The following is a 20,190-nucleotide window of genomic DNA, read 5'->3' on the forward strand; positions in this document are numbered from 1 at the left end:
CTGTCTGTCTGTGTGTGTGCCTGTCTGTCTCTCTGTGTGTGTGCCTGTCTGTCTCTCTGTGTGTGTGCCTGTCTGTCTCTCTGTGTGTGTGCCTGTCTGTCTCTCTGTGTGTGTGCCTGTCTGTCTCTCTGTGTGTGTGCCTGTCTGTCTCTCTGTGTGTGTGCCTGTCTGTCTGTGTCTGTGTGTCATTGTCTGTGTGTCTGTCTTTGTCTGTGTGTCATTGTCTGTGTGTCTGTCTTTGTCTGTGTGTCATTGTCTGTGTCTCTGTCTTTGTCTGTGTGTCTCTGTCTCTCTGTGTGTCTCTCTCTGTGTCTGTGTGTCTCTCTCTGTGTCTGTGTGTCTCTCTCTGTGTCTGCCTATGTGTGTCTGTGTCTGTCTGTGTGTCTGTCATCGGATCTCAACCCAATTGAGATTCAGCGACGCCTGAGACAACGTGTTCCATCAACAAAACACCAAATTATGGAATTTCTAGTGGAAGAATGATGTTGCATCCCCCCAATAAAGTTCCAGACACTTGTAGAATCTATGCCAAGGTGTGTTGAAGCTGATCTGGCAGCTTTGGCGATGGTGGCCACGCCCTATTAAGACGCTTTATGTTGGTGTTTCCTTTATTTTGGCAGTTACCTGTATGTACTTGTATCCATACAGCTACTCACTAAATAAACACTCCTGGTCTATGTTTATCACTAAAAGAGCAAAGAGCAGTGAGCAGGCAACCTGTTTGGTCTCCAGCTCACTTTCTGCTGACTTCTGACTCTTCATTCAGTAGGGCCGCTCTCTGCTCTCTTACTTAGTGTCCTCTGGTGGACTGGTCGGGTACTGCAGAGCCACTGTCATAACACACAAGACCACACATGGGCACTGTTAGAATGCCTACTTCGCTTCCTGTAATAGTGTATCTGTCAACAGATCTACCATGATGCATGTGTATCACTTCATAGCTTTCACCAGTCCAGTCTTCAGATCAGGGATTACATCATGGAAGGGAGGAAGCAAGAATGTATTTTCAAAGTATTCAAACAGGTCCAGGGATTCCAGCCCAGTTTTGCTCACTTAGAATTTGAAGACTGTTTGACCATATAATGACCTTTTTTCTCCCTCTTTGTCTCCTTTCAATATTCTCCCAACACATCTCTCCCTCCCTCCATCCTTCTCTCCTCTTGTTTCTCACAGCTGGGTCTGCAGGACTGTTGGATCCATAAGGCCAACGGGGGCATGGTGTTGCTCAGCTTCTTCCTGTGTCGAATCGCCCTCTTTCCCTACATGTACTGGGTCTACGGCCGTCACTACGGCATCCCCGTCTACGGCGTGCCCTTCCACCTGACACTGTCGGTCAACCTGGGCAGCCTGTGTATCCTGGCGCCACAGGTCTACTGGTTCGTGCTGCTCTGCCGCAAGGGTTGGCGGCTCTACCAGCGCCAGTGTCACTCCACCGCTGCTGCCGGCAGCCAGGACTCCTCCCCCCTGCCCCCACCTAGCCCCCCCTCCCTCACGGACAGCCAACCCAAGGGAAACCACTAGAGCTGGAGAGCTCACTCCGTCACCATCGCGCTCTCTCTGTTCTTTCTCGGTTCTCTCTACTCTATATGCGCTCGAGTCACACAAAAATGAACCACCATCGACTACTACTTACTACTTCTACTGCAGAAGCACTTCGGCTACATACCACAGTCTCCCCAAAACTACTACCGTTACTACTATGATTACACTAGTACTGCTACTGCTCCTCCTCCCCCTGAGCCCCCACTCCCATGTTTCCCTTTTGCTTCGATGCTACTGATCGCTCCATGCCCAGTCCAAGCTCCATTTTTTTTTTTTTGGGGGGGGGTTACCACCACCCCCCTGTGCTTGGATTAGAGGGATTGGACAGGGGTTATATTTGTAGTGCTACACTGGAGTTTCCCTAAAAGATATGAAAAAGACAGAATGGAGCTCCTGCTTTTTTCGGAGGGGGGGGTGCTGAGACACTCCCCCGGCCCCTCCCCTTCATGTATTACTTGCTCTGCTGATTGGAAGATCAGTTAGTGTAGATGCTCTGCTGATTGGAAGATCAGTTAGTGTAGATGAATGATCAGATGAAGATCAGTTAGTGTAGATGAATGATCAGATGAAGATCAGTTAGTGTAGATGAATGATCAGATGAAGATCAGTTAGTGTAGATGAATGATCAGATGAAGATCAGTTAGTGTAGATGAATGATCAGATGAAGATCAGTTAGTGTAGATGAATGATCAGATGAAGATCAGTTAGTGTAGATGAATGATCAGTTAGTGTAGATGAATGATCAGATGAAGATCAGTTAGTGTAGATGAATGATCAGATGAAGATCAGTTAGTGTAGATGAATGTGTCTGTAGAATTTGTTGATTTCTTTTGTTTGTCGATTTTTATGTCAAGTTCTGAAGATTCACATTTTATGAAGTGTTTGTCCACCCACCCAGTCCTCATCTTTAAAAGACCGCCGGCGGGAGAGGAGGAGAAGCGGGAAAGGGGACTTGGCAGGCAGATAGTAATGGTGACAAGGCTGGGTGGTGGGACGAGGGGTGGTGGGGTGGTATGGGATGGGGTGTTTACAAACTAAGATAGGTACGGGTGTCACCTCATCTACATTTGAAGGAGAAAATGAAAAAGAAATGTTTGCACCAAGCTCTTTGCACCAGCATAGCTACACAAAAACCCATTTAATGTGATTGGATTGTGGAACTCCACCCTCCTTTATCCACCTCAGCGCCTCCCATTGTCCCGTTTCCTCATTCACCGTTCTCCATGGCTGCCGCCGCTGGCCAATCGGTGTGCCTGCAGCGCTCCCGTCTTCCTCCTTTGTTGTTTACGACCCAACAGGGTTCTGTGTGCTGTACTGCTGCCCTGCTGCGTCTGTTTACATGAATTCTCTAAACCCCGCCCCTCAGTGTCACACAGGGTGGGGCATCACAAGCTAGGAGCCTCTCTCTATATTATGTGCTGTGTCCTCCCTACCTAAAGGGGGTGGCTTAGCAAAAGCTTTGTTCGTATGTTTACATACGCAAGACTTCTCTGGGAGCGCTGTAGCAGCATTAGAAGGAATGGGATTGCTCGTTTAGTCCCGGGTTCGGCTCCGTTGCAGCAGCTGAAGCTGCTTTTAATGGGTGGAGACAAGACTTTACGGTCACTTGACGTGAAGTTTGCGGGGTGGGAGTGGTGGGGTGATTCTGTTAGGTCAATGCTGCCCTCTGGTAACGGGGTCTGGGGGGGCCACGTGGGAGGGGCTTGTCACGTTGTGTCCTCCAGGGACCGGCCCACTCGGTGCCAGTTGGAGCAATAAAACGGACAGGGTTGAAAACAGCGAGGACAATTTAAAACCCCATGTAGTAGAGATTAACCTGATGTTTAGATATTAAAACAGTAAAGTTCCTAGCATGATGCTGGAGCAGGATGATTACACAGCTGCATGCGGCCCTGCTCCAAAATTATACTCTATTTTCAAATAGAAGATTGTCGAATAGAATAAGAAACGCTTGATGGTGGCGATACACTCATTTCATGTATTCTACTTTTACTCATGATCGCCTATTGTGGGGATGAATTATGAGTTTTTCCTGACTTGGTTGGCTCCTTAGGACAGGTCAGCAACGGGAAACAACCCCAGTTTTTTTTTAAAGTAACTGTCCAGTGAAAATCTCACTTTTAAAAGTTCATATTCTGTTAACTTGTACCCAAATGTTGACTCATCCTATAGTTGTATTTGTGGCCAAAGCATAAATTGGAGAAAAAACCCCAACTCAGAATTGTATCTAGAGCTGGGACGATAAGCAGAAAATTACTGACATTACCTTCCCCTTACCGAAGCATTTCGCATACATCAGGAATTTTCTGTGATTTTGCTACAATGTTTCTGTAGTTTGTTCTAAAATCATTATTTGGTCAACAGTAATAGCCTATGCATTATGTTGATTCCTGCCTGTCCCTGTTTGGCTGTTGGCTGCGGACACCCACTGTACACGGCGGAGGAGAGAGGCATTCTGAGAAGCACAAGCATATGGCCGTTGCTCAAAATGCTATTGGGGGGGGGGGGGAATACAGTTTTCAAAGCAACTACTTTTGTTCTAGTTAGAGAGGAGACTCACAGCTTTCTGGGAGTATATCATGTATTTATCACCTCAATATTGAGTTCATGGCAACACTTTACAACCGGAATAGGCTGTAGTTAGTATGGTTTTGATGCAGCGGAGATGAGCGGAGCCCGCCATTTGCAGTTAATAGGCCTACATCAAGTAGCCTAGGCCTAGTGCTGGAAAGTTTTTGTAGGACATTCGCCAACGTTTACTGATGGCCATGTAGGCTAATTATTTATTCTATATAGCAACAATATCCTATTTAGAGTTAGCAATCTAGCTGTTTTGAGTTCCCACTTCCTCAGGTGGTGAATAATATAGCCTTTTTTAGGCCAATGTGCACAAAGATGTCGTCAAAAATAAATCTGCTAATATTGGATCATATTTTAATAGGTTACACATCAAGGTATCTCATGCATTTCCTGGATATGTTAGATGAAATGGCTTACTTTTTGAGTCAGGCTGCCAAGTATTACTTGGCACTGAAAAATAAATCATCTAGAGCCCTGCCGCTAATGTAAAGTAAAAAAAAAAATGTTTAGCATTGTATTTGTTATCGAGCAATATTGTTACATTTATTGCAATACTACTTTTTGTCCATATCGCCCAGCTCTAGCACCTCCCAATTATTTTTAATCATAATTTAATCACAGAAATATCATTAGCTCATTTTTAGTTTTTTACATTATCGTGATATGGATTTTTGTCCATATAGCCTAGCTCTACAGACAGTTTAAAAAAATGCTTGCTATTTCCGCATAGAGGATGATGACATCCTCTTGAGGAAGATGGGCTGGCCAATCAGCGGTCTACTCGCGTTAATATTTTTTGACTGGTCGACGCCCACACCATTCGGCTGTTGGGGTACGCCCACACCATTCCAAAACAGAAAATATGCTTTTTAACACAATTACATTTTTGGGGGAGAAGAAACAATTTCACTCATTGTAATTAATTATAGGTCATATTTCATAGAAATCTGGAAACACTGGCCAGTTACTTTAAATGTGATACATCTTATCATATTGTCCACACAACCCATATGGCCTTGAATACTTTTCCAGAGTTTTATGTTGTCGTTTAACCTACTCGTCCTTAGCCTTCAAATATGAAGGCAATAGTTCTATATAAATTAATGAAACACCGTTAACTTGTAGATAATTGTTACTAATTTACCAGTAAATTGAGGTGCTGGTTATTTTAGCCAGAGTGCCCATCCACGGCATGTGTTTTATAGTGGCAAGGAGGAACTGACGCTTGTTGGCATCAGTGCTGCTAGCATGGAGCACCAATCATAGGGCTGTAAATACAGGATAATAATAACTAAATATGTTTGTTTTTAGAGAATGAATTACCATATGCACATGTTTTTTTATTTTTTATGATGACAACCTTGATAATGAGAAGCTTTCTGTAGATTCTGTTAGCACTTTGAAAAGTCTGAAGCCGTGAGAGGTACATTTTATATCACGTACACACACACACACACACTATTTCTGCTCATACTCAACACATTCTTCTAGTTTTAACACTGACCAGACTTAAGAAGGCTGCCCTTGGCAATTGGACACATTTGAGAATGGAGGGCAGTGTTTGTGTGAGGACCAAGACAACTTTGCTTCAAACCTACATGCGCCGACCGCATTTTAGCTTGAGCAAATCATCATGTATTTAATCAACGTTATCTGGTCTTAGAGGCTATTTTAATAACTATTGGACCCTGGTCAGGATGCACCTTTGCATCAGTTTTGTCAACGTGGCCCTGGCCGCTGAAGTTCTGTCTGCATGTTAGGTTGCATTTTGGGGATTCTACTGTCCTCTGTAGGAGACTACTGCATTGTGGCGACTCTGCTCTCTTTAGGAAACTACTGCATTGTGGGGACTCTGCTCTCTTTAGGAAACTACTGCATTGTGGGGACTCTCCTCTCTAGCGGACGGTTGCATTGTGGTGACACTGCTCTACTCCGTAGACCGCTGCATTGTGGGGACTCAGCTGTTTTCTGCTGAGAAACACTCCAGTCCGGGACCAAACCACTGTGCTTCCGGGGCGGCGCTGGAGCAAGAGCAGAGCAGAGCAGGGCAGAGCAGGCAGAAGGCTGGGGAAGGGAGGAAGGGAAGCTAAGTGCTGCTGCTGTTAAATGATGGGCTTGTTTGGCCTGGACCCAGAGGCAGAGGCAAAGAGTCCAACTCTATCAATATGCCTCGACTCAAGTGTCTTTTGTCTGTCTGTCTGACTGATGTGACCACAGAACTCCGTACAGAAACATCCCAGGCCTTCTAATCGTGCGCTCTCACTCTCTTGTCCTCCCTATTTCTCTGTCTCAATCTTTCTCACTCACTCCTCTATACGTTTACCAGCAATGGGGAACATCACGTCATGCACCACGTCTATTTCTATGGGCACAAGCACTGTTCATGACAAACTGTTCACACCTCTCTTGTTGATGGAGAGAATGCAGGTTTAAAGCTTATTTCCTGCAATTCTGCTGATTTATTATTTTTATTTTTTTTATATATATATTTTTTTTAAATTTAATATTATTCTAATTTTTTTTGTCATGGGCTGCAAAGAAAATGTTGCAGTTTTAATGCAAATGTTTTTGCAATTCTATACATTTTGCCATGTCTAATGTGTGTTCATGTGAAATTTGAGTGACAAAAAAATGACATTATCTATGAGCTAAAAAACTGTTAGCTGACATGGGCTAGTTGATCTGGACATTTCTAACAAGTTATAAATAACTCTAAGGTTTGCAATGACTAACATGACAAGAGGAACTGATGATGCGTTACCCAATTTCGAAATTGCACCTTGAGCATTCTACTATTACAGCTCTCAAGAGTAAGTTTTTAAAGCTGGACTGTGTTCCTTAAAAAAAATTATGCTGACTGCAGGGGGCGCGCCCCACAGTTTGGGAACCACTGATCTAGATGAGCCATTGCTGGCATCAGGTGTCCAGTCTCTCCACTCAGCAGCTCAGGAGTCCAGGGAACACAGTGTTAATTAGGCTACAGGGCCATTTCCTAGCAAGGCCAATCAGGCCATCATGGCTTTAAAAAGGCCCTCTGGATGTGCTGCTCACAGCGACACGCCTCAAGGCCAGACTCTCCATCTGTTCACATGGATTACCTCCCAACTGGCAACCTATACCCTATATAGTGCACTACATTTGACCAGAGCCCTATTTTATGTACTGCACTAGATTTTATGTAGGTCTACTTTTAATGCAAGATGTCCTTGACTATCTTGAAATGTGTACCTCAAGTAAAATGTATTATTATTGGACCAGAGCAGAATCTGCGTGCCCTCATTAGTCAATTCCACGAATATCCTCACGATGCAGGACCGCCACAACCAATCGCCTCACAATACAGGACAACCACTGTTGGGAACCTTATATGGTTGACATTGACATTGACATTTCAGAGACATTTGCCCCCATCTTGAAGCGTTTTTTATTGATTTGATATGTAAGCCCATGACAGATGGGGTTTGCCTGAAAAGGTGAGGGTGACATTGATGGCTTTAGGGATTTCCATGGTATACTTTTGCAATTACTCTTAGTCTGTTGCAAGGTCACGGTCGATGTCGTTGTGAGGTATGAGGCGGATTATAGAGAGCTAGTAGTCTCGTACACTTTGACACTCAGGGCACCTCGACGTGTCGCTAAAGTGCAATCCCCCGCCCCCTGCCTTGACATCCAATCCAGAGCCTTCGAATCATGCGGTTCATAGGGTTCAAGGGTCTGCATGCAAAACACATATCCTGTTAATCATCTTTATTTTAATTCTTATTCAGTACAGATTTGTTTTGTTATAATATATGAAGTCTTATGTTCGGCCTTCTCGGAGGCTCCTCTCTTTGCTCAGGGTTTGATGAGGATGTTAACATATAACTGTATAACTTAGATTTGTTTAAAAAAAAGTGAAATGAGTTACGATGCATTCTGAAATATGAAAATACCTGGAATGGTGTGCGGTCTTCTCCTGCTTGTGCCGTTGTTTTCTTCTTTGCTTTCTTCCAAATGCATTTTGACATGGCTTGTAGTATTGCAACCTGTAGGGTTGGTAGACCAAAGATTGTCAGGCACTTTAGTCAACCCCCCCCCCAGACTGCATGGGGCAGTGTCTCCCCTTCCCACTAACACAACCCTTATCCCAGGTCAGCATCCATCCATATCCACTCTATGTAGGAGCCTCGGCACGGTGAAGCGTGAGTTGTGCATTATCAGTGTGATCAGGATTAATGGCTGTGCAGAGGTGGAACATTTAGCTGGGGTCTGGGGGCAGTGCCCCCTAGGCTTACTTTTCCAGTAGTTTTGCTGCTTTGATTTCACACATATCCACACAGGGCCGGTCCCTCTTATCAAGGGACTCACAGGGGCCTGGTAGGTGTTGAGAGTATGGCCCAATGACTGACTGGCCATTGGATTCAAGTTAAGAGTGAATTGGGTTAAAATAAGGGGGGTTACATTTCTATAACTGGGCTGATAAAACAATTTTTTTTAAATATGCATTTTATCCGTTGCATGCATTCCCGCCGTCCTCTTAGTACAATACTACTGTACACGTCTTCTGTTCAAAAAGCCCCCATACTTTATTTTTTACCCCCTTTTTCTCCCCAATTTCGTGATATCCAATTACGATCTTGTCTCATCGCTGCAACACCCCAACAGGCTCGGGAGAGGCAAAAGTCGAGTCATGCCTCCTCTGAAACATGACCTGCCAAACCGCTCTTCTTAACATGAACCCGCTTAACCCAGAAGCCAGCTGCACCAATGTGTCGTAGGAAACAGTTCAACTGACGACCGAAGTCAGTCTGTAGGCGCCCGGCCCACCACAAGGAGTCCCTAGAGCGCGATGAGCCAAGTAAAGCCCCCCCGTGGCTAAACCCTCCCCTAACTCGGACGACGCTGGGCTAATAGGGCATCGCACAATGGGACTCCCAGTTACAGACGGTTGTGACACAGCCTGGGATGAAATCCGAGTCTGTAGTGACGCCTCGAGCACTGCGATGCAGTGCCTTAGACCGCTGCGCCACTCGGGAGGCCTTATATTTTTTTAAGACAAAGGGTGTTTCAACTCCTTTGGCGGGTCTTCCAATGTGCTTCTCTCTTCCATCATCACGGTTTGGTTAAAGTTTTTATATACTCAAGTTCCGAATTTGTTTGCTGTGCTTAGTTTTTTTGTGGATTTAGACTCTCTCTATGACAGTACACGGTGTACTGTTAACGTTTTCTGTCCCGAATCGGACTTCCATCCTCGCAATAGTGTCTGTCACCTCATGTCCCCTTTTGGCTGTGTAATTTACTAAATGCAGCTTATTCACTACCTTCAACACTCCCTGTCTCCTGTTATTTTTGATAACATTATCTGATTTTTTTCATATATTTATATATCTGATTTTGATATATACATATATAAAGGTTTTTTGTTTGTAGTGTGCCCTTTTTTGAGGAATTTCTTATCTGAAAAACGAATGGGCTCTTTAACTAACCTAAACATTGATTGAGAGGAATTATTTTGTTGCAACTTGTAAAATCAGACACCCCATAAAGACAAATAAAACTGATTTGATGAATCCTTTTAAACCAGAATTTGTGTTAATTGCTGTACATGCCTCTGCCTCAATTTTCTGAGAACACTGGGGTGTCTGCAGTAGGCACGAAATTGAAGAAAATTCTCAAACGGAGGGAATCACGGAAAACACTGTACTATCTGAAGTTGTCCAAGAACTCTTTCGTTTCCCGTTTTGCTATGGTGTGTCCCAATGAACACCACCCAGAGGTGCGTTCAGTACGACAGAACGTTGTTCAACGTTTAATTTAATGGAAAAGGTACTGTACTGAACGACTATTTTGAAGAACGGTGTGATTATGGTGACCCAGAGGGTGATTGTGTGGTGTGCTTAATGAGTTTTACGATTTCTAATGGTCACACCCATTTTGATCAGGCTACACCCACCCAATGGGAGCAAACATTCTTCAAAAGCTGTTGACGAACGCGGTGCACAGTTTTGGGGAAACATGCCATTCAGTACAAACCAAGCAAGTAACAAATGTTGAACCTAACTCGAGGTGGGCATTTTTTTGGGCTTGAAGCCCACATCAGGATGTAAAAAATGTAATCTGTTTGCAGGCCTGAAAAAGGGCAGTTATTTAAATTGAAAATATATAGGTCCATTAAAACTATATAGAAATTATGTAGAAATTATAGAGGTTCAAGTGTGGCCTGGAGTCCCAAAATAATAACCCCCCACTCCAACCTCCCATGGATTAAATGGGCATGCGGGCCAGATCCGGGCCGTAGTTTGCCCACCCCTGACCTAATTGAATGCACCCCTGGTCTCTGTTTCACTCTGGGTGCATCTCCACTCTCATCTCTAGTCTGTAACTGATCAGAAAGAACTGGACAGGTGAAAGCTAGTTTCCGGCAGGCATCATTTGTTGTATAGTTTCCACCTAGCCTGTCTTTTCATATCAGTGCAGATGAAGGAGAGGATGCCACTTAAGGTTCATCTCAATAAACTGATGTTTCTTTCCTCCCACGTTCCTAGCCTGGTCCCAGATCTGTTTGTGCTTTATAGCCAACTTCTATGGTCGCATATCCACTTGAGTAACAACAAAGACCACACAAATTGATCTGGGACCAGGCTACCACATTCCTTAAGCAAATTAAAGGATAATGTTCTCTCCAAGACCAACAGAGGGCAATCACACGCAACACAATGAGGCACCTGAGTGGGACTGAACCACAGGAGGTTGGTGACACTTTAATTGGGGAGGATGGGCTTGTGTTAATGACTTGAGTGGAATGGTATCAAACACATACTTTCCATATGTTTGACGGCATTTCATTTACTCTGTTCCTGTATTATGAGTCGTCCCCCCCAGCAGCAGACTGAACAATAAATCGCTTAAAAAAAAGAGACATTCAGTTTATGGGCACAAGCACTGTTCGCCGGTCTCCAATTGCCATCAATGGATGATTTACTTGCGTCGCGCATAGATCTTTAGTCAAACTACCATTCATTGGGCGAGTATCGGTGTTTGATAGAGCAGATCCTTATTACCCATGCAATGGGAGAGGCTATTTCTATGTCCTGTACAGTTGTGGGAGCAGATGGAGCCTATAAGGCAGCTCTATTTGGGCCAGGAAGAAGCCCTTGTTATCATGTGCCTCATATCTGTCTCTGTCAGTTTGACCCGATTGATGGCTACTGGGTTTATACTTATCTAGTTGAACCTTTTTAAAATGCCACTTAGCGGCTTTCCCTTGATATTGAGAAAAAAATATTCCTTGATATTTGCATGTCTGGAGGGTATGTGCGGTGTAGTGGTGAAGCGTACACCATATGTAAGGTGGAAGCAATATCTGCAAACATTGAAGGGCCAAAGGGGAGGGTAAAAGGGCGATTTGGGACTGGCTCTGTTCGTTCTCACAGTCAGGTTAAACTATGTGGTGCCAGGACAACAACCTCTCCCTCAATGTGAGCAAGACAAAGGAGCTGATTGTGGACCACAGGAAAAGGCGGGCTGAACTGGTGCCCATTACCATCAATGGGGCTGTAGTGGAGTGGGTCGAGAGTTTCAAGTTCCTTGGTGTCCACATCACCACATCCACATTAAATGTGAAGACTGTTATATTATCAAATCAATTCTCTGTGTAATTATTCCTTACGTGATAAAACTAATCATGTAAACTTTAACTAGGAAGTCGGGGCACCACGGGAAAATATCTTCAGATATTTTCATATCTTATCGATTTACAGTCTTCTATTAATGTATTATTACCTCATCAGTCTCATTGCTGAATGTCGCAAACCCTTGGATTTGTGCACAAACCCTAATATTAATCATGAATCAGCGATATATAAATTGGCTTAATTATTCATTTACTAACTAATCAATCATAGAATTACATAAAACACACACAGTAGGTCATACATTGGTTACTAACATGACACAAAGTCCCTAGTGGATAAAACCGATATGAGGGCTTGGTAGACAAAGGAAAGGGGTGGGGACAGCTCAAAAGCGGGAAACTCAGAAGTGGACCCACAGACATACAGTTGACTACACTCATGGAAATGCTAATTCTTTGAACATGTACAGCCGCTCATTCGAAAATAAATTGCAATTTACATATTTACGAGTGTATGCCTTTGTTGTCTCTCTGTGGTCGCCGGTCCATCTGCTGGATAGATTGTCGGCAGAGTCTCTGGATGTCCACCAGAGATCAGTCTTTCGTAGTTGTAGCTTATAATGAATACGTCAGGTGTAATCATTCGGTTGTTCGATAGTGAATGGATCTTTCAGAGTACCATTGGTAAACGCATTCGATCTAAGAACAGACTAAAGTATTTCAACAGCTGCAGACAGAATAATTGGTCTTTAGTTTGTCGATTTCTTAACCATTTCAGCGTGGGGGTGATATCCACGTTCTCTGGTCTTTTCCTTTGGTAGAGTTGTAGTTTAAACCATTTTGTAACATCTGGCTCACGCCTTGGTCTGTAGAGTGGTAGCCATTCCAATGTGGGGACCTTGTCCCTGCATTCTCTTGACTAAATGCACATTTTGTCACAAGTCCTTTTATTAACTCTGTGGAAAGGGGTGTTTCATGACGTTTGGGTATAATGTCTGTGCTCACGGGGGCATGGCCACTAACTTGGATAAACTTTACATGAAAAAATATTTTCTCATTTAGAAGGCTAACATCACATTTCATCTTCTCACAAATATTTTCATATTTAATATACGTTCCCCCAGATTTGAATGTGACCCTGGCAACTGGGAAATATATACATTAAGAGAAACAGTTATGTTGTCCTACCATCTTTAGTTGCGTCACAAATTATAAACAAATTCGACAGGATTGTTCTTTAAATACCCACAGACAATTTCAACTGTTTGGAATACAGAAATGTTGTTACATTATTCAGCCTTTTGAGGTTACCGTACTGCAAAGTCTTTCTCTGTGGTAACAAAGGGATTCTCAACTTTCATTTTGGGGAAAGGAGTTTCGGTATTTACGACCATCATAAACCTGTAGTGGGAGAGAGCAAGAGAGAGGGGCTATGATTCTCACCCAAAAAGGGGCATGTCATGACAGAGGGTAGTGCGTACGGCATCACTGGGGCCAAGCTTCCTGCCATCCAGGACCTATATAATAGACGGTGTCAGAGGAAAGCCCATAAAATTGTCAGACTCCAGTCACCCAAGTCAGACTGTTTTCTCTGCTACCGCATGGCAAGCGGTACCGGAGTGCCAAGTCTAGGACCAAAAGGCTCCTTAACAGCTTCTACCCCCAAGCCATAAGACTGCTGAACAATGAATCAAATGGCCACCGGACTATTTACATTGACCACCCCCCCTCCCCGCTCCATTTGTTCTGTACACTGCTGCTACTCGCTGTTTATTATCTATGCACTTCACCCCTACCTACATGTACAAATTACCTCAACTAACCTGTACCCCCGCACACTGACTCGGTACCTGTACCCCCTGTATATAGCCTCGTTATTGTTATTTTATTGTTACTTTTTATTATTTTATTTGGTAAATATTTTCTTAACTCTTCTTGAACTGCACTCTTAGTTAAGGGCTTGTACTTGTTGTATATATAATTTAGTTTGGTGTCTGAGAAATTAAGCTAATTGATTGCACCCAATCTGGCCCTTTTTTAATTCATAGGATTCACATAATATTCCACAAATATAGTACCCAACATCCGATTTGAACCAAACTTCTTCCTACTGTTGACTAAGATGTGAGGAATCCAATAAAATGGTCAAAAGCCACCCACGGACCCCACCCCACCCCAAGCCAATCCCACCTCAAAAACCAGTATATAGTATCATCAGTTCTCTGTCTGTCAATTAGTATGGAGCGGAGGCTTAAAGTATTGCTTCTTCATACAATGTGATGTATCTGTCCCCCCCCCTCTGTTCAGAGAAATTAGCCATTGAAGTCGCTTGCATTATTTATTATAAATTAGTGTGAAAGTACCAGGTTTTGCCCACTAAATGCAGCTGTTCCTGCTGCTGCCACCCCCTTTTATCAATTTTGCGCAGGAAGCACACACACACACACACACACACACACACACACACACACACACACACACACACACACACCATTGGATAGAAAACCAATCGCTTTTGCTCACAATGAAAATAAATTGTGTGCTCATCCTCACAAGTCAAGCCAGTCCTTCATGAAAGCAATTCAGTTTGTCCTTCTCTTAGCAACCTAATGCTTCAACTCAACTCTCCATGAATAGTCCAACAAGTGACATCTCTATGAAAGAGCTATACAAATGGTGCAAGATTTTTCCTAGAAGCCCAAAACTTTGATAGAATTTGTAACAACCCTAATAAAATAATACAATTATATACCATTGCATGTCAGTCATGTTTTTCAATACAATTATTAGAAAACATTATGTAGTGTGATTAGTGACATTTACCAGTAAACCCAAACAATTACCATTGCAAAGCACTATACAGTCTGTCGGGTCTTTTACCTCTTTTACCATTGAATATTATTAGAGACCATAACATTGAAACCATTGGAACTGCTGTTTGTTTTCAACCCAAGGTTGTAAAGAAATGGTTGTGATCCGTTTAAAAAAACACAAGCGACCAGCAAAATTGATAAAAGGGTGTTGGAGAACCATCACCAGATTCACAGGGAATACATTACAAGGACCAAAGCCCCATATACTACTCACCACTGCGACCTGTACGCTCTTGTTGGCTGGCCCTAGCTTCACTCTCGTCGCCAAACCCACTGGCTCCAGGTCATCTACAAGTCTCTGCTAGGTAAAGCCCCGCCTTATCTCAGCTCACTGGTCACCATAGCAACACCCACTCGTAGCACGCGCTCCAGCAGGTATATCTCACTGGTCACCCCCAAAGCCAATTTATCCTTTGGCTGCCTTTCCTTCCAGTTCTCTGCTGCCAATGACTGGAACGAACTGCAAAAATCACTGAAGCTGGAGACTCATATCTCCCTCACTAGCTTTAAGCACCAGCTGTCAGAGCAGCTCACAGATCACTGCACCTGTACATAGCCAATCTGTAAACAACACATCCAACTACCTCATCCCCATACTGTATTTATTTATTTATCTTGCTCTTTTGCACTCCAGTATCTCTACTTGCACATTCATCTTCTGCACATCTACCATTCCAGTGTTTAATTTCTATGTTGTAATTACTTCACTACCATGGCCTATTTATTGCCTTAACTCCCTTATCTTACCTCATTTGCACTCACTGTATATAGACTTTATTTCCTACTGTACTATTGACTGTATGTTTTGTTTATTCCATGTGTAACTCTGTTGTTGAATATGTCGAACCTCTATGCTTTATCTTGGCCAGGTCGCAGTTGCAAATGAGAACTTGTTCTCAACTAGCCTACCTGGTTAAATAAAGGTGAAATAAAATGTAAAAAAATAAAAAGAAGCAATACTCCAAGCCGCAGCTCCAAACTACTTGTTAGACACAGAACTAATGCTGTATACTGGTTGTTGGGGTGGGATTGGTGTGGAGGGTCCATGGGTGGCTTTTGACCATTCTTAATGTCTTACTCCTTGTTAAGAAGAATTCTGGTCCAAATCGGATGTAAGTTAACTTTATTTATTGAAGATTATATTAATCTTAAACATTAAAATGGCCAATTTAGGTGCAATCAATTAGCTTAATTTCTCAGATAAGCATTATTTTGTTTATCTATTTTGTTTCTAACTACAAAAACGATAGTGGTGCAGGACTCCATGATTTTTGGAGTCAACTCCAACTACCGTGATTGGAGTCAAAGGGAGTCGACTCTTGCTCAGTGATATTTCTGCTGTGTGCAGCCTTGATGGATCCCATGGGATGATGTGGCACACTACACTGATAAGCCTATTCTTTGCCATGTTATAGCCCTATTGGGACAGGTATTACTAGGTTCTGTAATTATTTTATTCCACAGGACGATTCACACGGGATTCGTTTTTTCAAACTGCAAGCGTGAAGATATTTCAACGCCATGTCTAGACGATAATAGGCTACACTTTTAACTCGTGCTTGGCTGCCAAATGTATAGGTCTCCCCATAATATTTAAATTGATGAAGTGTGATCATAATCATTATTTTAGCAATCCATCCATGGTAGACGCCCTTCCTAGTAACATGCACCACATCATGCTGATTTGAACCGCTGAACCGTATTTGCAGTTGACTGTGATTATGGATGAGAAAGTGAACTTGCCATTTTAAAAAGGTTTAGCGGGGTTTCTGCTTTGCAATCTATTGCCTAGGACAGGGCTCTCCAATCCTGTTTGTGGAGAGCTAGCATCCTGCAGGTTTTCACTCCAACCCTAATCTAGCACATCTGATTAAATAATTAGCTGGTTGATAAACTGAATCAGGTTAGTTACAACTAGGGTTGGAGCGAAAACCTACAGGAACAGGGTTGGAGAGCCCTGACCTAGGACATCAACAGCCAGCCGGGTTTAAAGTAATTAAATAAGCTATAGGGAATACTTTTTATTGCACATTTTCAATTCATTGGCACTATGAAGAGTAGCTATACCTGGCGGTGCCCCTCCCATCTCTAAATTCAATTCAAAGGGTTCTCTCCCTCTCCCTCGCTTGCTCTTTTTGTCTTAGCTGTGAAAGCTGAGACAGTTGGAAAAGTTTCCTCCGTTGCAAAGATACTGAATCTTAGGAGTCGAGGAGATGATTCCTAGCGGAATCGAAGCTTGACACCCAGAAATGGGAGTTGACACCACTAAGCATCAGTCTGTGTGTAGGTTAAAAAAGTTGGGTTAGGCTGTGGCGTACAGATGTTGCCAGAAAAACAGAAATAATGACACCTAACATGGTAAGTTGTAGGTAATACAGCTAATACCCATCTGATCCTTTGAGAGTTATCACTGCTTATTGGCCGAGGGACGCATTTTTAACAAAGTGAGACTAAGAAAGTGCTAGATTCCTCAGGCTCCGGCTAACATTGTGCTAACTAGTTAGGCTACTAGCTCACAAGGTGATTGCTAGTTACGTTCACATTGTTAGGATTTGTTTTCTCCGGCTAGCACTGTTCTAACTAGCTAGGCAATTAGCTGATGTGGCAAAAGATAGTTACGTTTCACTTTGTTCTCGGACTAGCTACTACTTGGAGCCATGGAGCCTGCACCATGCTAGCTTTAACAATCTTGGCCTACATGCTGGTTGCTAGTTAGCTAACGCCTTCACTAGCCCACCATGGCTATAGTGTTTATACACAGTGCTCACTCCAGCTGGCCATTAGCCGTGTGGCACGTAATAAACTAGCTTATGTCTGTCAAGGCTAATTCACTGCAGGCGCTACTGGATTAGCAGGCCTTTTTTTATAGGGACATAGGAAGGGTAACAGTGGCTTGCCCGCGGCCCAATCTGACTCTCCGGTTCAACGAATTATGGCCACTGCTACCCCGCCCGAGGCAGGCACTCGAACCCCCTCGCTCTTGCGCCGGCGGCTCGACGATGCTGGCTGCTACTAGCTCTCCCACCTACAGGGGAATTTCCAGCTTACTCTCTCATTTAGTACATCTAACGTTCACTCGTTTCGTTGGCTAAACTGACCGGTTACACCTCACCGTGCAACAATCATAAGAGACTCTCTCTAGGCCAAAAATAAAACTCTACTTGTGCAACTTTCTTGGAATAATGTGGCTAACACAAAAGCCTCACAGGCCCCCGTACTCCATGGGAAACTAGCGATGCTACTAGTCATCACGGCGAATGCTAGTTTGCTAACCACCATTTATCTATTGCTAGCTTGGCTCTCATTTTTAATTTGGCTAATATTAAATTGCTTTGTTCCAACTAAGCACCATGCGGTGATCCGGTCCATGAGCTGGCCTGTAACAGGTTAGCTAATGTGGCAAGGCTGGCTGTATAATCACTGTTAACGTACGCTGGGCGAAACGCTCACGCTGCCTACCTCAACTAGCTCACCATGATTTACATTGCGCTCTGTTTTTGTACATACCGACTTTACTGGCCCCACATACTAGGTTTTCCAGTCCAAGAGACTAAAAAACCAGGTCAATTACCGCGTCAAGGCTAGCCTTGCCACCACCTGCACGACAGACCCAGATATCGTGGCAACCCGGTCTCCACTCACTCCTTTATGAGCTAAGGCTTTGGATCAGGGAGAGGGGCAGTTCGCTAGCGTTATTGCTAACTGAGCAACCATAAGCAGCAGGCTGCAAGCCCACAGTCCAAGACTGAGGACAGAGGCAGACAGTGGGGGAAGCGGTCCTCTGCTGCAGCCGCATTGAGGTCCTGCCCAGTTGATTCCCCTGTGAAGAGGGGTATCCAACAGTTAAATCCGTGTCCTGGCCTGACACTTCTCAGGTGGAGCACATACTCCCCTTCCCCCAATCACAATAGGGGAGAGGCACATCTGTGTTCCTAGAATCCTTCCCTTCGTGTAGCAACTCATTTCTATGCGTCCGCTCACAACACTGAGGGAGCCCACTCTACCCCCCCGAGTGTCCTTCATGCTAGCATCAGCTTCCCGAATGTTCAACAAATGTGTAGAAGCAGCTCTCACACCCCTGAGAAATAAGGGTCTGAGAGTCTCCGCCTACATAGACAATTACAATGCCTTGCAAAAGTATTCATCCCCTTGGCGTTTTTCCTATTTTGTTACATTACAACCTGTAATTTAGATTTTTATTTGGATTTCATATAATGGACATAAACAAAATAGTCCAAATTGGTGTAGTAAATATCTAACAATACAATTCTAATACATAAATATTTTCACAAAAAAAGAAACAAGAAATTAAAGGCCTAGTGCAGTCAAAAACAGGATTTTCCTGTGTCGGAATAATACTGTGAAATTGTGAAAATTATGATAATGCTCATTTAGTGTAAGAGCTGTTTGAAAAGACGGCCTGAAATTTCTGCCTATTTTGGTCGGTTGGAGTTTTGGCCTGACATCTCCAAGGCGGTAAATTAGTTAATAGACTAATAAGAAAGCGTTCCAAACCTCTCTGCTAATAATGACAAATGTTCTCCCCTCAGACAACTCCCAGACAGTCCTAGTTAAATCCTTGCTTGAGAAATTGCTCTTTGCTAAGAAGCTATTTTGGTTTCTTTTTGACCATTTAATTGGAAAGAATCACAGTAGGAAACTTAATTGTTGCCCAGATTTGATATTGAGATAACGTCTGCATTTGACCTTTACATTTTTTTTCCTAACGAGCAATATCAGACCGAGCAATACCAGAGTCCGGAATTTTTCAACAGAATCGGCAGAATGAATATACCCCTGATCACGCATAGTTCACTTTCATAGCAGCCACGTTGTAGTCCTTCTCGCCTCTATGCACTCTCCTCCACTCACTTTTTCCCTTCGTTTGTGGACTTCAATGAACACATCAGCTATGTTACCAGGCTAAAAAACTTTTCGAAGCCAAACCATGTCATAACCACTACACACAGCCTACATAGTTGTCCCCATATTAACTAAAATAACGTCCTAGTCAACATAGCTAATAGAACTAATGCATTAGTAAACCCGCTACAATTATGCAGTAATGCTACAGTGTATAGACAGTGCTTCTCCTTCATTTTGAAGAAATGAATTTGTTGAAAACTGTTCAACTATTGTATTTCTCTCTCATTGAGACAACTACTCACCACATTTTATGCACTGCAGTGCTAGCTAGCTGTAGATTATGCTTCGGTACTGTATTCATTGTCTGATCCTTTATTTGGGTGGACAACATGTCAGTTCATGCTGCAAGAGCACTGATAGATTGGTGAGCGTCCTCCGGAAGTTGTCATAATTACTGTGTAAGTTTATGGAATGGGGTGAGAACCAAGAGCCTCCTAGGTTTTGTATTGAAGTCGATGTACCAAGAAGAGGACAGAAGATAGCTGTGGATCAAAATAAATAAGTACCAACATTCTTTCTGATAGTCTTTAATAAAGAACTGTTTTGGTTACCCTGACCTGGACACCATGTACAGTATTATAATAGCCCATTATGGGCTATTAGTAGGACAATATACCTTTACCAACACCTCTCTGTATTTTGATACTTTGTGGATGG

The 20,190-nt window shown here is 43.3% G+C and overlaps 1 protein-coding gene and 1 long non-coding RNA gene across 3 annotated transcripts in view; one reads left to right on the top strand and one right to left on the bottom strand.

Moving 5' to 3' along the window:
• Positions 1-822, bottom strand: part of LOC123726234 (uncharacterized) — a 12,634-nt gene extending 11,812 nt beyond the window's left edge. The window contains exon 1 of the long non-coding RNA XR_006758607.1: positions 718-822. This is a non-coding gene — a long non-coding RNA (uncharacterized lncRNA). The remainder of the gene's footprint in view (positions 1-717) is intronic.
• The window catches only part of LOC106567575 (ceramide synthase), a 61,351-nt gene extending 51,670 nt beyond the window's left edge, over positions 1-9,681 (top strand). For both annotated transcript variants that reach the window (XM_014137052.2, XM_014137053.2), the window contains one exon: positions 1,174-9,681. In XM_014137052.2, coding sequence (XP_013992527.1) covers positions 1,174-1,521 — 348 coding nt within the window. In that variant the 3' untranslated portion in view covers positions 1,522-9,681. The remainder of the gene's footprint in view (positions 1-1,173) is intronic.
• Positions 9,682-20,190: the final 10,509 nt, after the last annotated feature.

Source organism: Salmo salar, chromosome ssa13, assembly GCF_905237065.1.
Source record: "Salmo salar chromosome ssa13, Ssal_v3.1, whole genome shotgun sequence".
Classification (NCBI taxonomy): Eukaryota; Metazoa; Chordata; class Actinopteri; order Salmoniformes; family Salmonidae; genus Salmo; species Salmo salar.